The sequence below is a fragment of the Morone saxatilis genome, unplaced genomic scaffold (genome assembly GCF_004916995.1).
Source record: "Morone saxatilis isolate NCDOM2014 unplaced genomic scaffold, NCSU_SB_2.0 Contig24, whole genome shotgun sequence".
In the NCBI taxonomy this organism is placed as follows: Eukaryota; Metazoa; Chordata; class Actinopteri; family Moronidae; genus Morone; species Morone saxatilis.
The window spans coordinates 12,410,759-12,426,859 of NW_023339807.1; the positions used below are offsets into that span (position 1 = coordinate 12,410,759).

At 40.5% G+C, this 16,101-nt stretch overlaps 1 protein-coding gene across 1 annotated transcript in view; it reads left to right on the forward strand.

Annotated features, from left to right (window-relative positions):
• kmt2bb (lysine (K)-specific methyltransferase 2Bb) overlaps nucleotides 1-16,028 on the forward strand; it is a gene marked incomplete in the record, with an annotated part of 25,996 nt that extends 9,968 nt beyond the window's left edge. The window contains 25 exon segments of the mRNA XM_035672203.1: nucleotides 852-911; nucleotides 1,133-1,279; nucleotides 2,315-2,407; nucleotides 2,495-2,612; nucleotides 2,711-2,824; nucleotides 3,205-3,389; nucleotides 3,597-3,698; nucleotides 4,028-4,138; nucleotides 4,308-4,384; nucleotides 4,579-4,802; nucleotides 4,914-5,017; nucleotides 5,146-5,283; nucleotides 5,561-5,719; nucleotides 5,809-5,926; nucleotides 6,029-6,107; nucleotides 6,228-6,388; nucleotides 6,475-6,642; nucleotides 7,005-10,179; nucleotides 10,833-10,933; nucleotides 11,100-11,237; nucleotides 11,369-11,621; nucleotides 11,789-11,896; nucleotides 12,071-12,154; nucleotides 13,290-13,419; nucleotides 13,515-16,028. Of these exon segments, the coding sequence (XP_035528096.1) occupies nucleotides 852-911; nucleotides 1,133-1,279; nucleotides 2,315-2,407; nucleotides 2,495-2,612; nucleotides 2,711-2,824; nucleotides 3,205-3,389; nucleotides 3,597-3,698; nucleotides 4,028-4,138; nucleotides 4,308-4,384; nucleotides 4,579-4,802; nucleotides 4,914-5,017; nucleotides 5,146-5,283; nucleotides 5,561-5,719; nucleotides 5,809-5,926; nucleotides 6,029-6,107; nucleotides 6,228-6,388; nucleotides 6,475-6,642; nucleotides 7,005-10,179; nucleotides 10,833-10,933; nucleotides 11,100-11,237; nucleotides 11,369-11,621; nucleotides 11,789-11,896; nucleotides 12,071-12,154; nucleotides 13,290-13,419; nucleotides 13,515-13,790 (6,423 nt within the window).
• Between the last annotated feature and the right edge of the window lie 73 nt (nucleotides 16,029-16,101).

Consider the following 16,101-nt stretch of genomic DNA (forward strand, 5'->3'; position numbering starts at 1 on the left):
TATTAGTATGTGTTAATATTATATTATATATATATATTTATATATACTATTATAATATATTATATATATATATTGTAATGTATATGTATGTATGTATGTTTATATATATATATTGTATGTATTATAATATAGGTATATATATATATATTAATATATATATATAATATATATGTATGTATTTTTTTTTTTTTTATGGCCTATATGTCATTATGTTATGTGTATTTCATATATCATATGTGTGTTTCATGTGGTGTGTATGTATATATATATATATATATTATATGTATGTAGTTATATATTATACTATATATATATATATATATTATCATATATGGCATTCCACATGACTGTATTAATATTAGAGTACTATACGGCAAGTTTCATACGTAGTAAATACAGCCAAGGAAATTACACTGCTTGACATCTATTATTGTTGTCCACTAGGACGCGCTCACCTGGTTTATTTATTCATTCCAATAAAATGTAATATACTGCATGTATATGTAGTATAATACTTCAACATATAACTTCAATAAGAAATGTGATGAGTGATCCAAGTGAGCATTAACATCAGAACAAAAATTTGAGTATTAGAATATATAAGTATAAAATTATATATTAAAAAATAGTACAGTTGAACCACTTCCAAACTGAAACATCAGATGTGAAAGATTATGGTTAAACTGTTTTTTGTTTTTTTTTTCCCCAAATGATATTCAATCAGCAGACATGGTCCAGCCAAGTATGTCTGTATATGCTGGACGAGCAACCTTTTCCAGGTTAAAGTGTGTGTGTTGTTTTCAGGAACTGATACTTTCTGAGAATGTCTGAATATGGGTTTTAAGTATATTTCTGCACCGCTCATGCCACCCTATGTCTGCTTCCTTTGCGCTAGTAAAGGGCAACATGAGGTAACTACTTACTGCTTTACTCTATTGTAATAGAAATAGTTGATCTATTTGTTTTCCCTTCTTACCATCTTAGATTTGTGTAGCAAGTGACTGACAAGGTTCTTACATTTGTGTTGTTGTAAAACAGAACAAATGATGCAGAAGGAAAAAAAAGCATGAATGTAATCATATCAGAAGGTTTAAATCATTTGAGTTTTCTTTGTGTGAATTTCTTTTTGCAGATGCTGTATTGCCAAGTATGCTGTGAGCCCTTCCACCAGTTTTGCCTTGAACCAGCGGAGCGCCCCTCTGAGGAGAACAAGGAAAACTGGTGCTGTCGTCGCTGCAAGTTTTGCCATGTGTGTGGCAGGAAAAGCAAGCACTCAAAGGTATATAATTTTAAGCCAAGTACATGAAACATAAATGTCATATTTCAGTCACATTTTCGACCATTTGAGGTGTGACTGGTGCTCTTTTAATTACGTCTTCTCAATGTACCCTCTCCTTTTGGAAAGGTGACTGGAGAAATAGTGGTCCAAACTGTTTGCCTTGATGTACTCAACTTCTGGTATTTAGATAATAGATTTGGATGGACATGTAAACAAATAAAATGTGAATTAGGCACATTTCCATCAGATGGGTTGAGGCAAATAAACTTCTTCCTGAGCACAAGGTTTTAATGTCAGGGGAAAAATGTGTGAAAAAGAGGTTGTCTGTTGTTTTAGGGTATATGAGACTATATTTCTTGCTTTCCGAAGCTATATGACAAAAAGATGACAAGAAAGATGCCAATAATGGCTTTCTTGATTTAAAACATAGTCTCCCCTCCAGGTCTAGCAGGGTCATGCTGGACGTCCTCCTGACAATCCTTTGCTGCGTAATGTCAGCATGTTGAAACCCAGAATTGTTGTGAAATGTAATCAGCTGATCTCTAATGTAATATCCACTCGTTACTCATTCATTACTCATTTATCTTTTACTTGACCAAGGCTTTTTTCCGTCACTTGGATGGATGGCTTACACACCTACTTTTTTGTTAAACGTAAAAGTTTTAAGGCAAGCTATTTCAAATAAATCTATGTGCAGCAGAAACATTGTTTCACAACACACTCATATGCACACTATTTAAGGCTTAATGGACATTCGTTTTGCCATTGACCACATCATTTAGATGAGTAGCCATTGAGATTGACAACATGGATTTAAGCCTAGTTGCAAAACAACACAACAGCACCACTATAGGGGTGCTCGGATAGCTTACCTGGTAGAGCTGATGCCCCATTTACTAGTCCTTGCTCCAGCGAACCAGTGTTCCAATTGCACCTGTGGCCCTTTGCTGCATGTCAACCCCCCCCCCCCTTCCCATTTTTCTGTATTAATGTAGTTCAGTCAGTAAGAATTAAACCTTTTAATGTCTCCCTCAGCCATTGATGGAGTGTGAACGATGCCAGAACTGTTATCATACTTCCTGTCTGGGACCCAACTATCCAAAACAAAACAAAAAGAGGAAAGCTTGGGTAAGTTACCATCACTTAAAAAGAACAAAAAAAACCTGAGGTTGGAATACATTGACTGCTGTTCCTAATATGATGTTTTCTGTGCAGGTTTGTATGACATGCATCAGGTGTAAAAGTTGTGGTGTAACTCCAGGGAAGAGTTGGGATACTGACTGGAACCACGACAAAGGACTTTGTCCAGACTGTTCAAAACTCTATGAACTGGGTGAGCGTTAAACCTTCACTACATTTGTAAATCTGTCTGCTCCTTTATTACTGATCTATGTTGAGTCTAATCCCTTCTGCATGCATCTCTTCTGATAGGGAACTACTGTCCAATCTGCTTCAAGTGCTATGAGGACAATGACTATGACAGTCAGATGATGCAGTGTGGCACCTGTAACCATTGGGTACATGCCAAGTGTGAGGATCTAACAGGTGATTTTTATTCTTTACCTTTTTGACAATGAAAGTAGGAAGTGGTGGCTTTAAAGCTTTTGTGCTCATTAACACTAGTGAAGCCATATCAAATGACATTACATTATGAAGGTTTTTGTTCTCAGGTGTTTTTACTTTTATTTGCATAACTTGAAACGGAGCAGGGAAGGAAAAAAAGCTCGCAACTACTTATTACCCATTACTTGCTTATCATGCATACAAAGTCCTGCTTCCCACACATGCAGTAAGTGCACATGATCTAGTGTAAACATTTTCTGTTGTGGGTTCCTGTTTTCTTTAAAACGCATCAGAAATGCTGTAGGTATGTGCACAGATTTTGGTTAGAAATCCAATGCTTAATTCCTGTAAAATTGTTTCAGATGAGCTGTATGAGATCCTGTCCAGCTTGCCTGAGAGTGTAGTGTATTCGTGTCGGCCGTGCAGTGTGACCCAACCGAGTGCCTGGAGAGAGCTGCTCTACATTGAGCTCAGGGCTGGCGTGGAAAAAGTTCTGGCTTGCTTGCTTTCCTCAACCCTCACCCAGCACCTTGTTACCTGCTCACAGGTAGAACTCTTACTCATTTTCTTTTTTATGAATCAAATGTACCATGTGACAAATAAGACAGTCACGTGATCTGTTTATGTTAGAGTACTAGCAAAAACTTAGTTTAATTAAATGCAATCACTAGAATATCTATCTTTATTAGCACTGGTGTGTAGTCCTGAAGCTGAATGAAATAGTGTCTAATATATGCTTTGGTTTCTGCTTCAGTGTGAGAAGTTGGTTGATCCTGACAGTGGTATAGAAGGACAGCCAGCCTGTGACCTCCGAGCTGTAGGCAAGAAGTTTGACAAAGGCCTTTATACCACGTTGGTGAGTACACAACTTCTTATTCAGTGTCTTGACCATTGTTTGACCTATTTTGGAAAATAATGTCTGTGCTAATTTTATGGGGCTTAATGGAGATTAACTTCTAAATTCCAGGAAGGGTTGAGAGTTAATTTAAAGGCAAGAAAACAAAAAATAAAACTCGTAGCATAAATCACACGTATTCATTTTCAAAAGGAATAGTCTATGTATTTGGCACTATTTTCTCCGCCCACTGTAACATATGGTATTGTGGGATGGTGGTCACATGCTGTATGTTAAGAATGCTAATATATGCAACCTAATGGATTTAAAAAATATATGTTTTTTTATAGAAAATGTTCCATGAAGATGTGGTTCAGGTGGTGCGAAAGAGGCTTGAACAAGAGGAGGATCTTCCCGAGGAGCAGAGACCCACTGCCCTAGCACGCTCTTACTACTTAAAGGTGCTGTATGACCAAAACAATAATCCAGAGATTATTGAGAATTGTATGTAAACATGTTTTTTGTTTTACTAATGGGAGTGAAGAAACTGCAGAGTGAAGTTATATAATAGTTTTAGAAAATGCAGGTGAGTTAGCATTTGTAATTGACTGATATGATTTTTCTCTTTAGCTTCTCGAGGAGGTATTTAATTGGTTCAACAGCCAAGACCCAAAGGTGTGGAACCCTTGTACCAAAGACTTGCCCATGTGAGTAATAGTTTCCGTTGACTGGCATACAAGTGGATATTCATTTGAAAGTGACTCTTTGCATTCATGGTTCATGTAGTGAGCTCAAGGCTCTAGAACTATGTAAACATATATAAAAGTACAGTTCTGGTTTTCTTTGACATCAAAAGAAATATTTATTCACTTTTGAACTCTTCAAATTTTTTTTTAAATAGGGGGATGTTGTCCCATGCTGTTCATCCTCCTACAACGGAGCATGTTTATGCCCAGTGGCAGGAGAGGGAGGAGCTCTTGTCCATGGCTCCGCTGGGGCTCTTGCAGGAGGACAATGTACAAAGCTTAGATGTAAAGGAAGAAGAGGCAGTCTGTCCGATGTCTGGGGAGCCAACAAGCCGGAACCACTTCAAAACCAGCAGGGCTGTCAGGCTCAAATTAAAAGGTAATGCTGTCAATTCAGGAGATATGATAACACAATTGGCAAATTGTATTATTTTTATTTATCTTCTGCAGTGTTGGGCCTTTAAATCTAAATTTTTCTACATTTATATAGGGAAAAGGGGCCGGCTTTCAAAGGCTGATTTAGACACTGGATGGTCTAAAGATGATGAGAGACAGTGCTCTTTGTGCCAAAAATATGGAGATCTCAAACCTAATGTAAGTAACATGAAAATAAACAGTTCATAGTACACTGTAAATACCCAACTTAGAGAGTAAACTGCTTGTGAATAGTATACACACAGTATTGATTTGTTACTGAATGTCTTTGTGTTCTTGTTCCATAGGAAGCAGGCAGGTTGCTGTACTTGGGCCAGAATGAGTGGGCACATGTCAACTGCTGTCTGTGGTCAGCTGAGGTGTTTGAAGAGGAGAATGGCTCTCTACTGCATGTACACAGTGCTGTCACAAGGGGCCGCTTGATGGTTAGTTGTTAACCTACCCTATGAATTGCTTTACCTGTTTAATAATTAATTTAATAATAATTCTTACACAATATTACTATGAATCTTGGTTTGATTGCTTGCAACTAAACACCAAATACAACTAAATAGATTTTGATATTTGAAAGTGAAAGAAATCTGGTAATAGATCAGTCGGGTTATACTTGTATAAAGTCAGGGTATTACAACTATCAATTTAGAATGTATATTTGTTTACATGTCCATCTTTTACCCCCATCAATCCCAACCCCCCCCTTAGCGGTGTGAACGCTGCAACCAAACAGGTGCCACAGTGGGCTGCTGCCTGACATCTTGTCAAAGCAACTATCACTTTATGTGTGCCCGCTCCCGTCACTGTGTGTTCCAGGACGATAAGAAGGTCTACTGCTACAAACACCGACATCTCATCAGTGGCAGGGTAAATTATCCTCTCCTCACCGTATCATTTCAAAGGTTTGGAATTTGATTCTGTGTTTCATTATCACTTACTTTTCTTTTGTTGTATAGATGATAACTGGTCAAGAATTTGAAGTAAACCGCAGAGTGTATGTGGATTTTGAGGGCATCAGCCTTCGCAGAAAATTCATGACTGGACTGGAACCAGAGTTAATCAACGTGATGATTGGTAAGCACCTTTCTTTTAGCTGGTGTCATATTTACTCCCTGGCATTTACTAATATGAGCCTATGTGTAACTAATAATTGGTATCCACATTGTCACCACACAGGCTCTTTGCAGATAGACAGACTGGGTGTGCTGACAGAACTTTCAGCCTGCAAAGGAAAACTGTGTCCTGTGGGTTTTCAGTAAGTTGCATTTCATTTTTTTACTTAATAACTTAATTATTATATAAATAATTGTATTATATTTGCAACATAGAATGGAAAGCACTTTTAGAACATTTTGTTTTGTTTTGCTTTCCTAAGGTGTTCTCGTTGGTACTGGAGTACAGTTAATCCATTGCGCCGGTGCAAATACACATGTACAGTCCGGGAGGTTCGACCCGTTGTCCCTGAGAAGCCAGTTGAGGAGATGCCTGACCAAGGAGACAATCACACCATTGCTCACAGCCCCTGTCCACTACCTGGTGCGTGTTTTACAACTGACTAACTTAATGTAAATCTATAGATAAAGACACTAACAGTTTCATAAATTGCATTTATGAATCATCAGAATCTGAAGTTCCTGAGACTGATGTAAGAGAACCCCAACCCCCAACAGAGGAAACCTTTGTCCCAGGACCTCCCCCCAAGTCAGATCATGGTGCAAGGCCAAAGATTCCCACCTATCCTCAAACCCGGAGACCAGCTGGAGGAATGTCCCGACCTCTGCCATCCCCAGGTAAATATAAATTCCTCACAGGATTTTTTTTTTAATTTACTAACAAAAAATAGGCCAAGCCAATGAAAAGCGCTCAAGTAGTGGACACATTCTCTTTTTTATCAGGATTCGTACAAGGTGCTTGATGTGCTGTGATATCTTTAAAGAAATCCCCTTAGTTTAGAGTGCTTAAAAAGTCTATACTTTAAAGTCTTATATTTTGACCAAAGCGTTGTCCATGAAGTCACTAGAATAAAATTGCCCGGGTAAGATATTGCTCAGCTTTTTCTTTTTTTAAAATTCTGACGCATCACCGTCTAAATAACTTTTAATAGTCACCCAAAAAGCAGAACAAAAATATGAATCATGTTTTTTCTTCCTAGGACTAGGCCAGCTGAAACCTCACCACATATTAACCATAAGTGACCTGGAGGACACTCGACGGGTTCGACGCCACAGCCCACACTCACAGACAACAGGCCCTCGTGGTCACATGTCCCCCCCTCCTCTGGGCCCTCTGACTGGACCAATTACCCTCCGTGCTGGAAAATCTTCCCTTCCCACTTCCCCACAGTTCCCACTTGGTGCTACAGACAGCCTGATAAATTCTCCATCATCCCGCCCAGTCGGAGGTAGAAGTGCTTCCTCAGTCCGATGCCCTGGAAATACAATGACCCATTGTACCTCAACTTTTTTTCCTCAGTCTAGCTGGCAGGACAGTGCGGGTAGCTTTCCCTCACCAAGTCTATCTTTCTCTTCACCCATACAACATCTACCCAGAAATCGCTTGTCATTTGACCTGAACCAGTCAGACTCGGTCGAGGTGCCGCACAATTTTTTAGCGTCACCAGAACCTGAAGATGTCTCTCCAGCAAATGGTACGTCACCACAGGGGGACTTAGACCAACAGAAGGGTGAAGAAGAATTTCCCTACAGTTCATTCCACAAGGACCCTAGCATGAGTCTCGGCCAAGAGATGAGGACAGAGTTGGAGATTGAAGAGACACTCCTGAATGAAGGTGTGGCAATGAATTGTGGGGGGCAAATAGTGGTGGAAGGTGATGATCAGGAGGAATTTTGGGAAAGAGCCCCAGAGGTACACAAGAAGAAGACTCTTGTTGCCAACCTGCCACGGTCTGCAGCCTCAGCCAGGGATGATGTAGGCAACACCTCATCTGATGATGATATGGAGCACTATTTTGACTTCTCGCGGACAATAGTCAGCTGCCCCGGATCAAAAGATCATTCCAAGTCTCCGTCCTCCCCTTCCTCCCGGTCTATGGCTCAGCTGGATGGTGTAGATGACGGTACAGAGAGTGATGCAAGCATTGCGACTAACGACGATGTTCAGAAAGTTGAGGGTGCTAGTCGAGCTCAGATACAAGCCAAAAACCTAAATAATAAAAATGTTGCAGAATCGGAAACTACAAACGGTACACAGGCTGTTCAGTGTCTGTTCCCTCAAGCATCATCCAATGATAAGCACACAGATTCGTCTTCAGTCACCATTTCAGTTGCCAGCAAAAGACCTACAGATAGTTCACCTCATGCTCCACCTAAATCCAGTCAGTCAAATGAGGACAACATGGGATTTATTTCTCCACGCATTTCCAGAAACCCTCCACTTGAAGAGCAAAGCTCTGACACTCCTTTAATAAATCAGGAGACCGTGCTTCCTACTCCAGTTCATGATGCTCTGCCAAACTTACTCACAAAGGTGCCTGAGACCTCGTATTCAGAGGACTTATTCCAGGGTTCCAGTTTAGGATTTGCCTCTGGAACACCCCTTGTTCTTGAGAGATGTGATGCTAGTCCAAATTTAACTGAGATGGTTCCTTTGCTAGAAGGCACAGCGCTTGAAACCCAACAATCCGAAGCTCGTAAACCCCTGAACTTAGAATCTGGCAGCAGCCACTGTGTGTCATCAGCTGAGGGGTCTGCTGTATTAATGAACCACTTAACAGCTAATGCAATGGAACCATCATCAGCAAATTCAGCAGATAACAGTCAGGGTGCCCTGTTGGATCTTCTTCAACCTTCCCCTTTAATGTCTACAGATGTACCAAACCCTTCTCAAGGCCTTGTAGACTCTCTGCAGATGTATTCCTGTTTACCAGGTTTCAGTCACCCCCCTCTAACAAGTATCACACTTCAGCCAGTAACATCCTCGCAAGAGTCAGCAACCTTCCCATCTATGGAGCCAATGTCTACTAAACTAACCACCCTCACTACTGTGAGTGACGTGGCGCAAACACTGCTAAATGTTGCCCCTCAAAATGATCCAGTGTTATCAGTTACATCGGGCACTTGTCCCCCAGCAGGAACTTGTGGAACGGTCACTCTGCCTATCTACTCCACACAAGCGCAGCCATTGGGTTCTACAGCTGTCACCATCGTTTCTTCCTCTGCGTCGATATCGTCCCTTTCTGGACTGTCAACACTGTGTTCAGCTGCTCCAACAACAGTCCATACCACCTCAGCCCCCGTTATATTAAATGGTTACAGCTCTTCGTCTGTGCAGAAGGAAGCTACATCTGGGCACACCATCTCGATCAACTTTTCTACACCCAGGCCAGCTTTAGAACCTCAACAGCCAGTGGTTCCCCAGGCTTTGCCCGGACATGCTATCCTTACTGTGAAGGAGGTGGGTGGTCCAAATGTGGATCCTACACCACATGTCCTGCTGGTGAACCGCCTTGGACAGATCTTTGTGAAGAACCCAGAAAGTAATACTTTTCAACTGCCCACTCCCAACTCCCCCTCTTACAACTGTGTCACTCAGATTGCCAGCCTTTTGCAAAGCAATGCACTGTCAGCCACACTAGCAGCAGCTGGTAATATGACGGCTCCACCACCTGGGGCCAACATAGTAACAGCAGTTCCTCCGTCGGTTACACCTACAGTTCAGAATCCAACCACAATTACACAGCTGCTTACTCACAACAGCAACGGTGCAGTGGCATCAGTTAATGTGAAGAAGCCAAGAAAGAATACAAAAACATCAAAAGATGAACCAGTTCCAGAGTTGAAAAAAACAAAGAAAAAGAAGGAGTCTAGCACATCCAGAAAATCCAAGTGCTCCAAAGCCCCAGCGCAGCCTGCTCTGTCAACTGAGAATCCTCCCATGACTCCTGCTGAAAGCGCTCAAGCAATTATCAATCAAGCAATGGCAAGTAACTACACTCCCAAGTGGAGTGGGCTTCGAACACTCAGCCCTTCCTCACTGGTATTACCACCTGGCCTGTTAATCGAACCGGAACCTCCAGTGTTGCCTCACTCGCCATTACCAACACCAGCACCAGCTCCTGTATCCCGCCCTCGCACCCACGTCCGCATGAAGAGAGTGTCTTCACTTTCAGACCGTATTGTCACAAAGAAATCTAAAGTTGACTTCCTACAACCAGAGCCCATCAGTAAGGACGAGGAGCGCTGCAGACCTACCTTTCCAAGCATCTCCAGCAGGGCTTCAGGAGTCCGAATCAAGACCCCAACAGTGAAAGGAGTACTGAACCTGGACGAGTTAAAGGAGGAGCATATAAGCGATTCTGATAGCTCAGGGTAAGATTTTACTTTACTAGATTTTTACTTACTACCTAAACAGGGCTGCAACTAGAGCTTGGCTATAAATCGATTGAATTGATAAACTCGAGCTTGAATTTTAAAATTTAAACTATGAATGTTACAATGCGGTAATGTACAGCCTCTGAACAGAATGTATAGAATAAGTATCCCATATGAGAAGAAAGGGCCCCAGACAGCTTACCAAAGATAAGATAATGTTTGTTGAGAAGAAAAAAAAGATTTAAATCATACACTGAGTGTGGTGTAAATAAAAAAAATCTGATTTTATTTTTAGGACATTGCCTAGCCCTAGGCAACAGTTTCTTTTATTATTGATTTAATTGAAAGAGTAGCAGCAAATCCTCTCATTTGACAAGCAAGCATATTATCAAAAGCTTTTAATCCACTAATAGACCAATTGATGAAATAGATCAGCTCAAATGCTGGATTTAATATACGCACTAGTAAGAGTGGTGTAAGTGGAGCTTACTATGGTTCATCTGCAAATAATTTATTTTGCACCACTGACAAATGATGCTGTTTTTTTAATGGTATATTTTTGGATTTGCTAGACAAGCACAGTGTTTTACATTGAATGCATTTGGTTAGTTTTGTGTTTATAAACATTTGTACTCTCTTATCTTCCTCAGATCCGAGCCTTGGGATTATATGTCTCGTGGCGAACAAGGCAAACCAAATGCTTGGGAACCAGTGGGACACAGCACCCTGACTGACTGGAACAAATACTCTGGTATTTTTACATTTTAGATGTGTAACTTAATGATCTCTGTGAATTGCGAAATAATTCGGTTTAGCAACATTCGCGTCATATGGTATGAAGTAAAATGCTCTTTAACTCAGCTAAACATGTTCATTCATGAATAGTGTGAAAGACTGTATAAATTGTGTTTTGCTAGGTGCTGCTTCTACCTCAGATGATGAAACACCACCGTCAGGGGAGGATGAGGAATGTCCAACCAACAGAGACCAGCCACATTTAAAATTTGAGATAACCAGTGATGATGGTTTCAGTGTAGAGGCAGACAGTATTGAGGGTAAGGCTAATACTGCATGTTTCCCTCAAAAGCCTTCAAATTAAATTGTTGATTTGAAAAAATAATGAAATAAGTTTCTGGATATGTTTTTTATTCACTTTATAACACCGAATTATCAAATCTTCCTTCAGTGGCTTGGAAAGCAGTGATAGACGGGGTGCAGGAGGCACGAGCAATTGCAAGGTTACGACCTCTGACCTTTCGGAGGATCACCGGTGCTTCTATGCTGGGTCTGGTCCATGATGCCGTGGTGTTCTTGCTTGAGCAACTTCAAGGAGCCCATCGCTGTCAGCGCCATAGCTTCCGTTTCTTTAAACAGTTCAGCCAGGAGGACGACCTTCCTGTCAATCCAAGTGGTTGTGCACGCTCTGAGCTGTACCTTAGGTATGTAGACTGTCTATTGTCGAATCCTTTTCTTTTTCTTCTAAATTTGAGTGAAAACAGAGATGAAGTCATTTTAAAAAGTGTGATGTTAACTTTTTTTTTTTTTATGAGTTGATTGTAGTATCCATAACCATCCAGACCTGATATTTATTTCTTTCTCTCAACAGGAAGTCTACATTTGATATCTTTAACTTCCTGGCTTCTCAGCATAGACAGCTTCCTGACATTGGGCCGTACGATGATGAGGAAGATGAAGTTCTTTTGAAGTCTACAAGGTCAGGTTTCACAGAATTGTAGATTTTTCCTGGGATAAAATGTCTCAACACTTTCCAAAGCACTGCTATTTCCTTCTGAAGTTTCCAACTTACTTTTGGCTTTCTTTTTATGAGAGCTGGTATTGACAGTGGAATGGTGATTTTTTTCTAAATTATCATCTGCTCTTCATTTAGACGAGCTACTAGTTTGGAGTTGCCCATGGCCATGCGCTTCAGACATCTGGAAAGGACATCCAAGGAGGCTGTAGGCGTGTACAGGTCAGAACAAAATGACATTTGCTAAATCTATGCATGCTATGTTTTTTTTGTTGGGTTGTGGTCTAGAAGGACCGCCAAGGGACAAAAACTTTTGGGTTTTAATATATTTGGTGAAAATTAAATTCTAAAGCAAGGAGTTGCAGTCACCCTGTGGTTACAATAAAACCACAGTGCAAGAAGGTTTAAATAAAAGAGAGGACGATCAGTGCCTTCTGCATGATAAAAGCCAGCAATTCTCTTAATGATATATATAGCATATAATATGGGTGATTCAAATCACAGGGCTATCAATATGAACAAAGACATGTGCTGTGTCTCAATTTGAATACTTCCATACTATAGCTATTTTGACACACTGCCGAGTGTGGTGATGAAATCCATATGCATTGTGTACTACACAGAAGTATTCAACTTGAGACAGCAATAGAATCCAGATCACAGCCATTCAGAGCCAAGACATCACCATGTCCACATTCCGGGCATATACAAACCAACATTTGCAGAATTTGTCACAGTAGATAAGTGCTTGTGTCATTTTACTGCACTGCGTTAAAAGTGTTTTGGCAGTCTGCAACTGCAATTGCTTCAAGAACGGATAAGTAACTTTGGTGTGTCCAATCAAATGACGTAACTAAGCTGTGGCTCCGGCTTTCACATTGCTCAAAAACAGCTGTTACTCAGATAAGTTGGAGTAAGACTCCACTGCTGTTCTATCTGGCTTTAATTACATACAGTGGTCAAGTCAATATGAAAATTTTAGTATGTTAGTATACCAACATTTGCTATTTAGAAGTAAACACAAAGTACAGCCGAGGCTGATTTGAATGTATAGTGCAGGTAACAGTTTTGCACGTATTGGGTTATAAACCTGCGTATTTGACAAAATATGAAAAGATTTTTGACCACTATTTTCTGTTAGACATGTTAGACGTGTCTGTGCTAGCCCACTTGTAGCCCACCGTTTCAATGACATCATAATGAAATCTCTTATTTTTCGCAACCTTTTTGCTCAAATGATTCAAGTTACTGTATTTCAGCCCATATGGGAAATGTCACATACCAAATCCTAAATTGCACCATTCCAGACTCCACGCCGCCACAATTGACACATCATCATTTTGTGTGTCTGTTTCAGGTCTGCTATCCACGGGCGCGGTCTCTTCTGCAAGAGGAACATTGAAGCAGGGGAGATGGTTATTGAATATGCAGGCATCGTCATTCGCTCAGTGCTCACTGACAAAAGGGAGAAGTACTACGATGGCAAGGTTAGTGGGGTTACTGTTTCTTTGATCACCTTCACCCTAGGTCAGTTATCTACAACAACCGTGTCATTGGGTATTATTTTTTTTTGCCTTCGCAGGGCATTGGCTGTTACATGTTCCGCATTGATGACTTTGATGTGGTGGATGCAACCATGCACGGTAACGCCGCAAGATTCATCAACCACTCCTGTGAGCCTAACTGCTACTCTCGAGTGATCAACGTGGAAGGCCGGAAGCATATCGTCATCTTTGCTCTTCGGAAGATCTACAGAGGGGAGGAGCTCACTTACGACTACAAGTTCCCCATTGAAGACGCCAGCAACAAACTCAACTGCAACTGTGGGGCCCGGCGATGTCGCCGTTTCCTCAACTGAGACATCCCTCGTATGTAAAGGAGAGGATCCTGTTTACTAGTAAGCCTTAAATTAAGGTGGCACTGGATTGGGCTTGGGGAGGCAGTGGGCAGTCCACACAGCAAGGGAATTAGCCACTATGAGACCAGTCAGGAATATTTGGTGGTTCAGAAGTGATACGTGGACATTTTATCGATTGGAATAGTATAAGAAGAGGACGAAGAGGAGAACCTGCACAGAAAATGCATTAACCTTTTGAGAAGTTTCTTGCCTGATATCTGTTCACACGTTACTGCCTGTGAAGAGTCCAGACAGCTGTTAATATTTTGGAGGAAGTGGTTTTGGTGGTCGTAATAACAGAACATTTGAACCGGATGTGTAAAATGTAGGGGGTTCCTGCATCAGTGTGGACGACACCAACAAAATTCCTTTGATACACACGTCAAGCCTTATCTGTTTGAATCATTGCTGAAAACCTATAGCTAGGCTTTGAGAGATTCCTTATGTTTTATTCATTTCTGCGGGGGGGGAGGATGTCTGTCTATATACACTTGTAATCATGATTGCTCCATCCTCCAGTGATGGGAACATTATAGCCCCATCTGTGTAGTGGTGAAGTCAGTTCTTGAGCCATACATTCACCGAAACCTTCATTTTGTGTGTTTTATCTTACATTTAACACTTCTCACATTGTTAATATTTCTTCTTTTTAGACATTTTTTTATTTGTGAATAACAACAACCATGGTGCTAAGCTTTGAAAGGTCTTTAAAGTCTTTAGTTTGGACTAAGGTGTCCTGCAAATCAGGAATTGTTTAGCTGTTCATTCACCCTGCTGAGACCATTTATCTTAAATTTATGCACTCGAGCAGTACTCTTCTCATCATTTTAATAGAAAGTGTCTGCTAAGTTAGGTCTGCTGTTTTCTACCCACACTCTTCCTCTGTTGAGTCTAAAATAGATTATTGCCATGCAACGGTTTCAGTCAGTAAAATTGTGTCATATTTATAAAGACAGCAACGTGTCTTTCTTCATGTACAGTGTATGTAGCAAACACTACCCAAGCCAAAAGTGAAGAGTTGTGGTGAATATCAGTTTTTTAAATATATATTTTATTACTCTCATGGCAGATGCTCATTACCTATTGCAATAAGACTTTGCTGCCCTACAGTTGCACATAACTAACCATCAAACATACAAATGATCTCCATCTTTGTAAAAACCTGCTACAGTTTCTCTTAATCAGGGAGAGCATCGGTATGAAGCATTGCCACTGAGTATGTGTGTGTGTATTCAGCTCCTGCGCCAGGCTTGAGACTTTCTAGATGTTGCTGTTGCAGAAAACGTTGAGAGAATGCAATCAGCACCTTAAAATAATGTTTAATGTTGTTCTTAGTCAATGTTCAGTGCTGTCATTGATAAGGCTAATCTGATTCACACACTGTTAAAATTGGTAGTTATATTTATTCGTGTTTTGATTCATAATTTTAAATGGTAAAAGGTTGTGCTTTGTACAAACGGTGGCGGTCTGGTGTATTAGGAGATCTCCACCATTTGCATTTTCTTTTCTTTCTGTTTTTCTTTCTTTTTTGTTTACGAATGATGTCCTTTGTTTCACTAATTTACTTGAATTTTCTTTTGGGGCAGTTGTCATGCATTTAAGCTGTTATGACAGAAATTGTTCTAAAGCAGGTATTTTTAAAGAATCATTCTTATTTTATTTTTTGTTATGGTAGATTACTGACGGTCTTAGAATCAGCCACAGGAGTAAAGTGAGCACTGTTTGCCTCCCCAAGCCCATGTTCATCTTTTTTTTTTCTTTTTTTTTTTTCTCCCAACCCTTTATTTCTTCAGGCTTATTAGAGCAAATTTCCATTGTGTTTTGTCTTGATCTTAATCCCCTTTTCCTTCTTGCATGTCCAATCACTGGGATGGAGCCCAGATTAACTTGTGTCAATCACCTAGCTGACAACAAGAGCAGAGTCACTCCCAACTCCTTGCAAGGATTCTACCTCAGCTGTTTACACAGATGTTTGGGAATACTGATGCAAAAAGAGAGGATGATAATTTAAGTGTAGGGTGGTTTTAATGTCCTGCAGAGCTTGTGTGTGTGTGTATGCGTGTGTGTGCGTATGTGTTTTTGTTGGTTTGTTTGGTGGGTGGGTCTGTCATTTTGTGTTTGTGTGTGTGTGTGTGTGTGGTGTGTGTGTGTGTGTGTGTGTGTGTGTTGGCAATGAAGGATACAAAGCACTAGTCAGAACCTTAAGTTATCATGACCATCTCTCCCAGAATCTGTTAAGAAAGCTGTATGTTATATATACACACATATATAT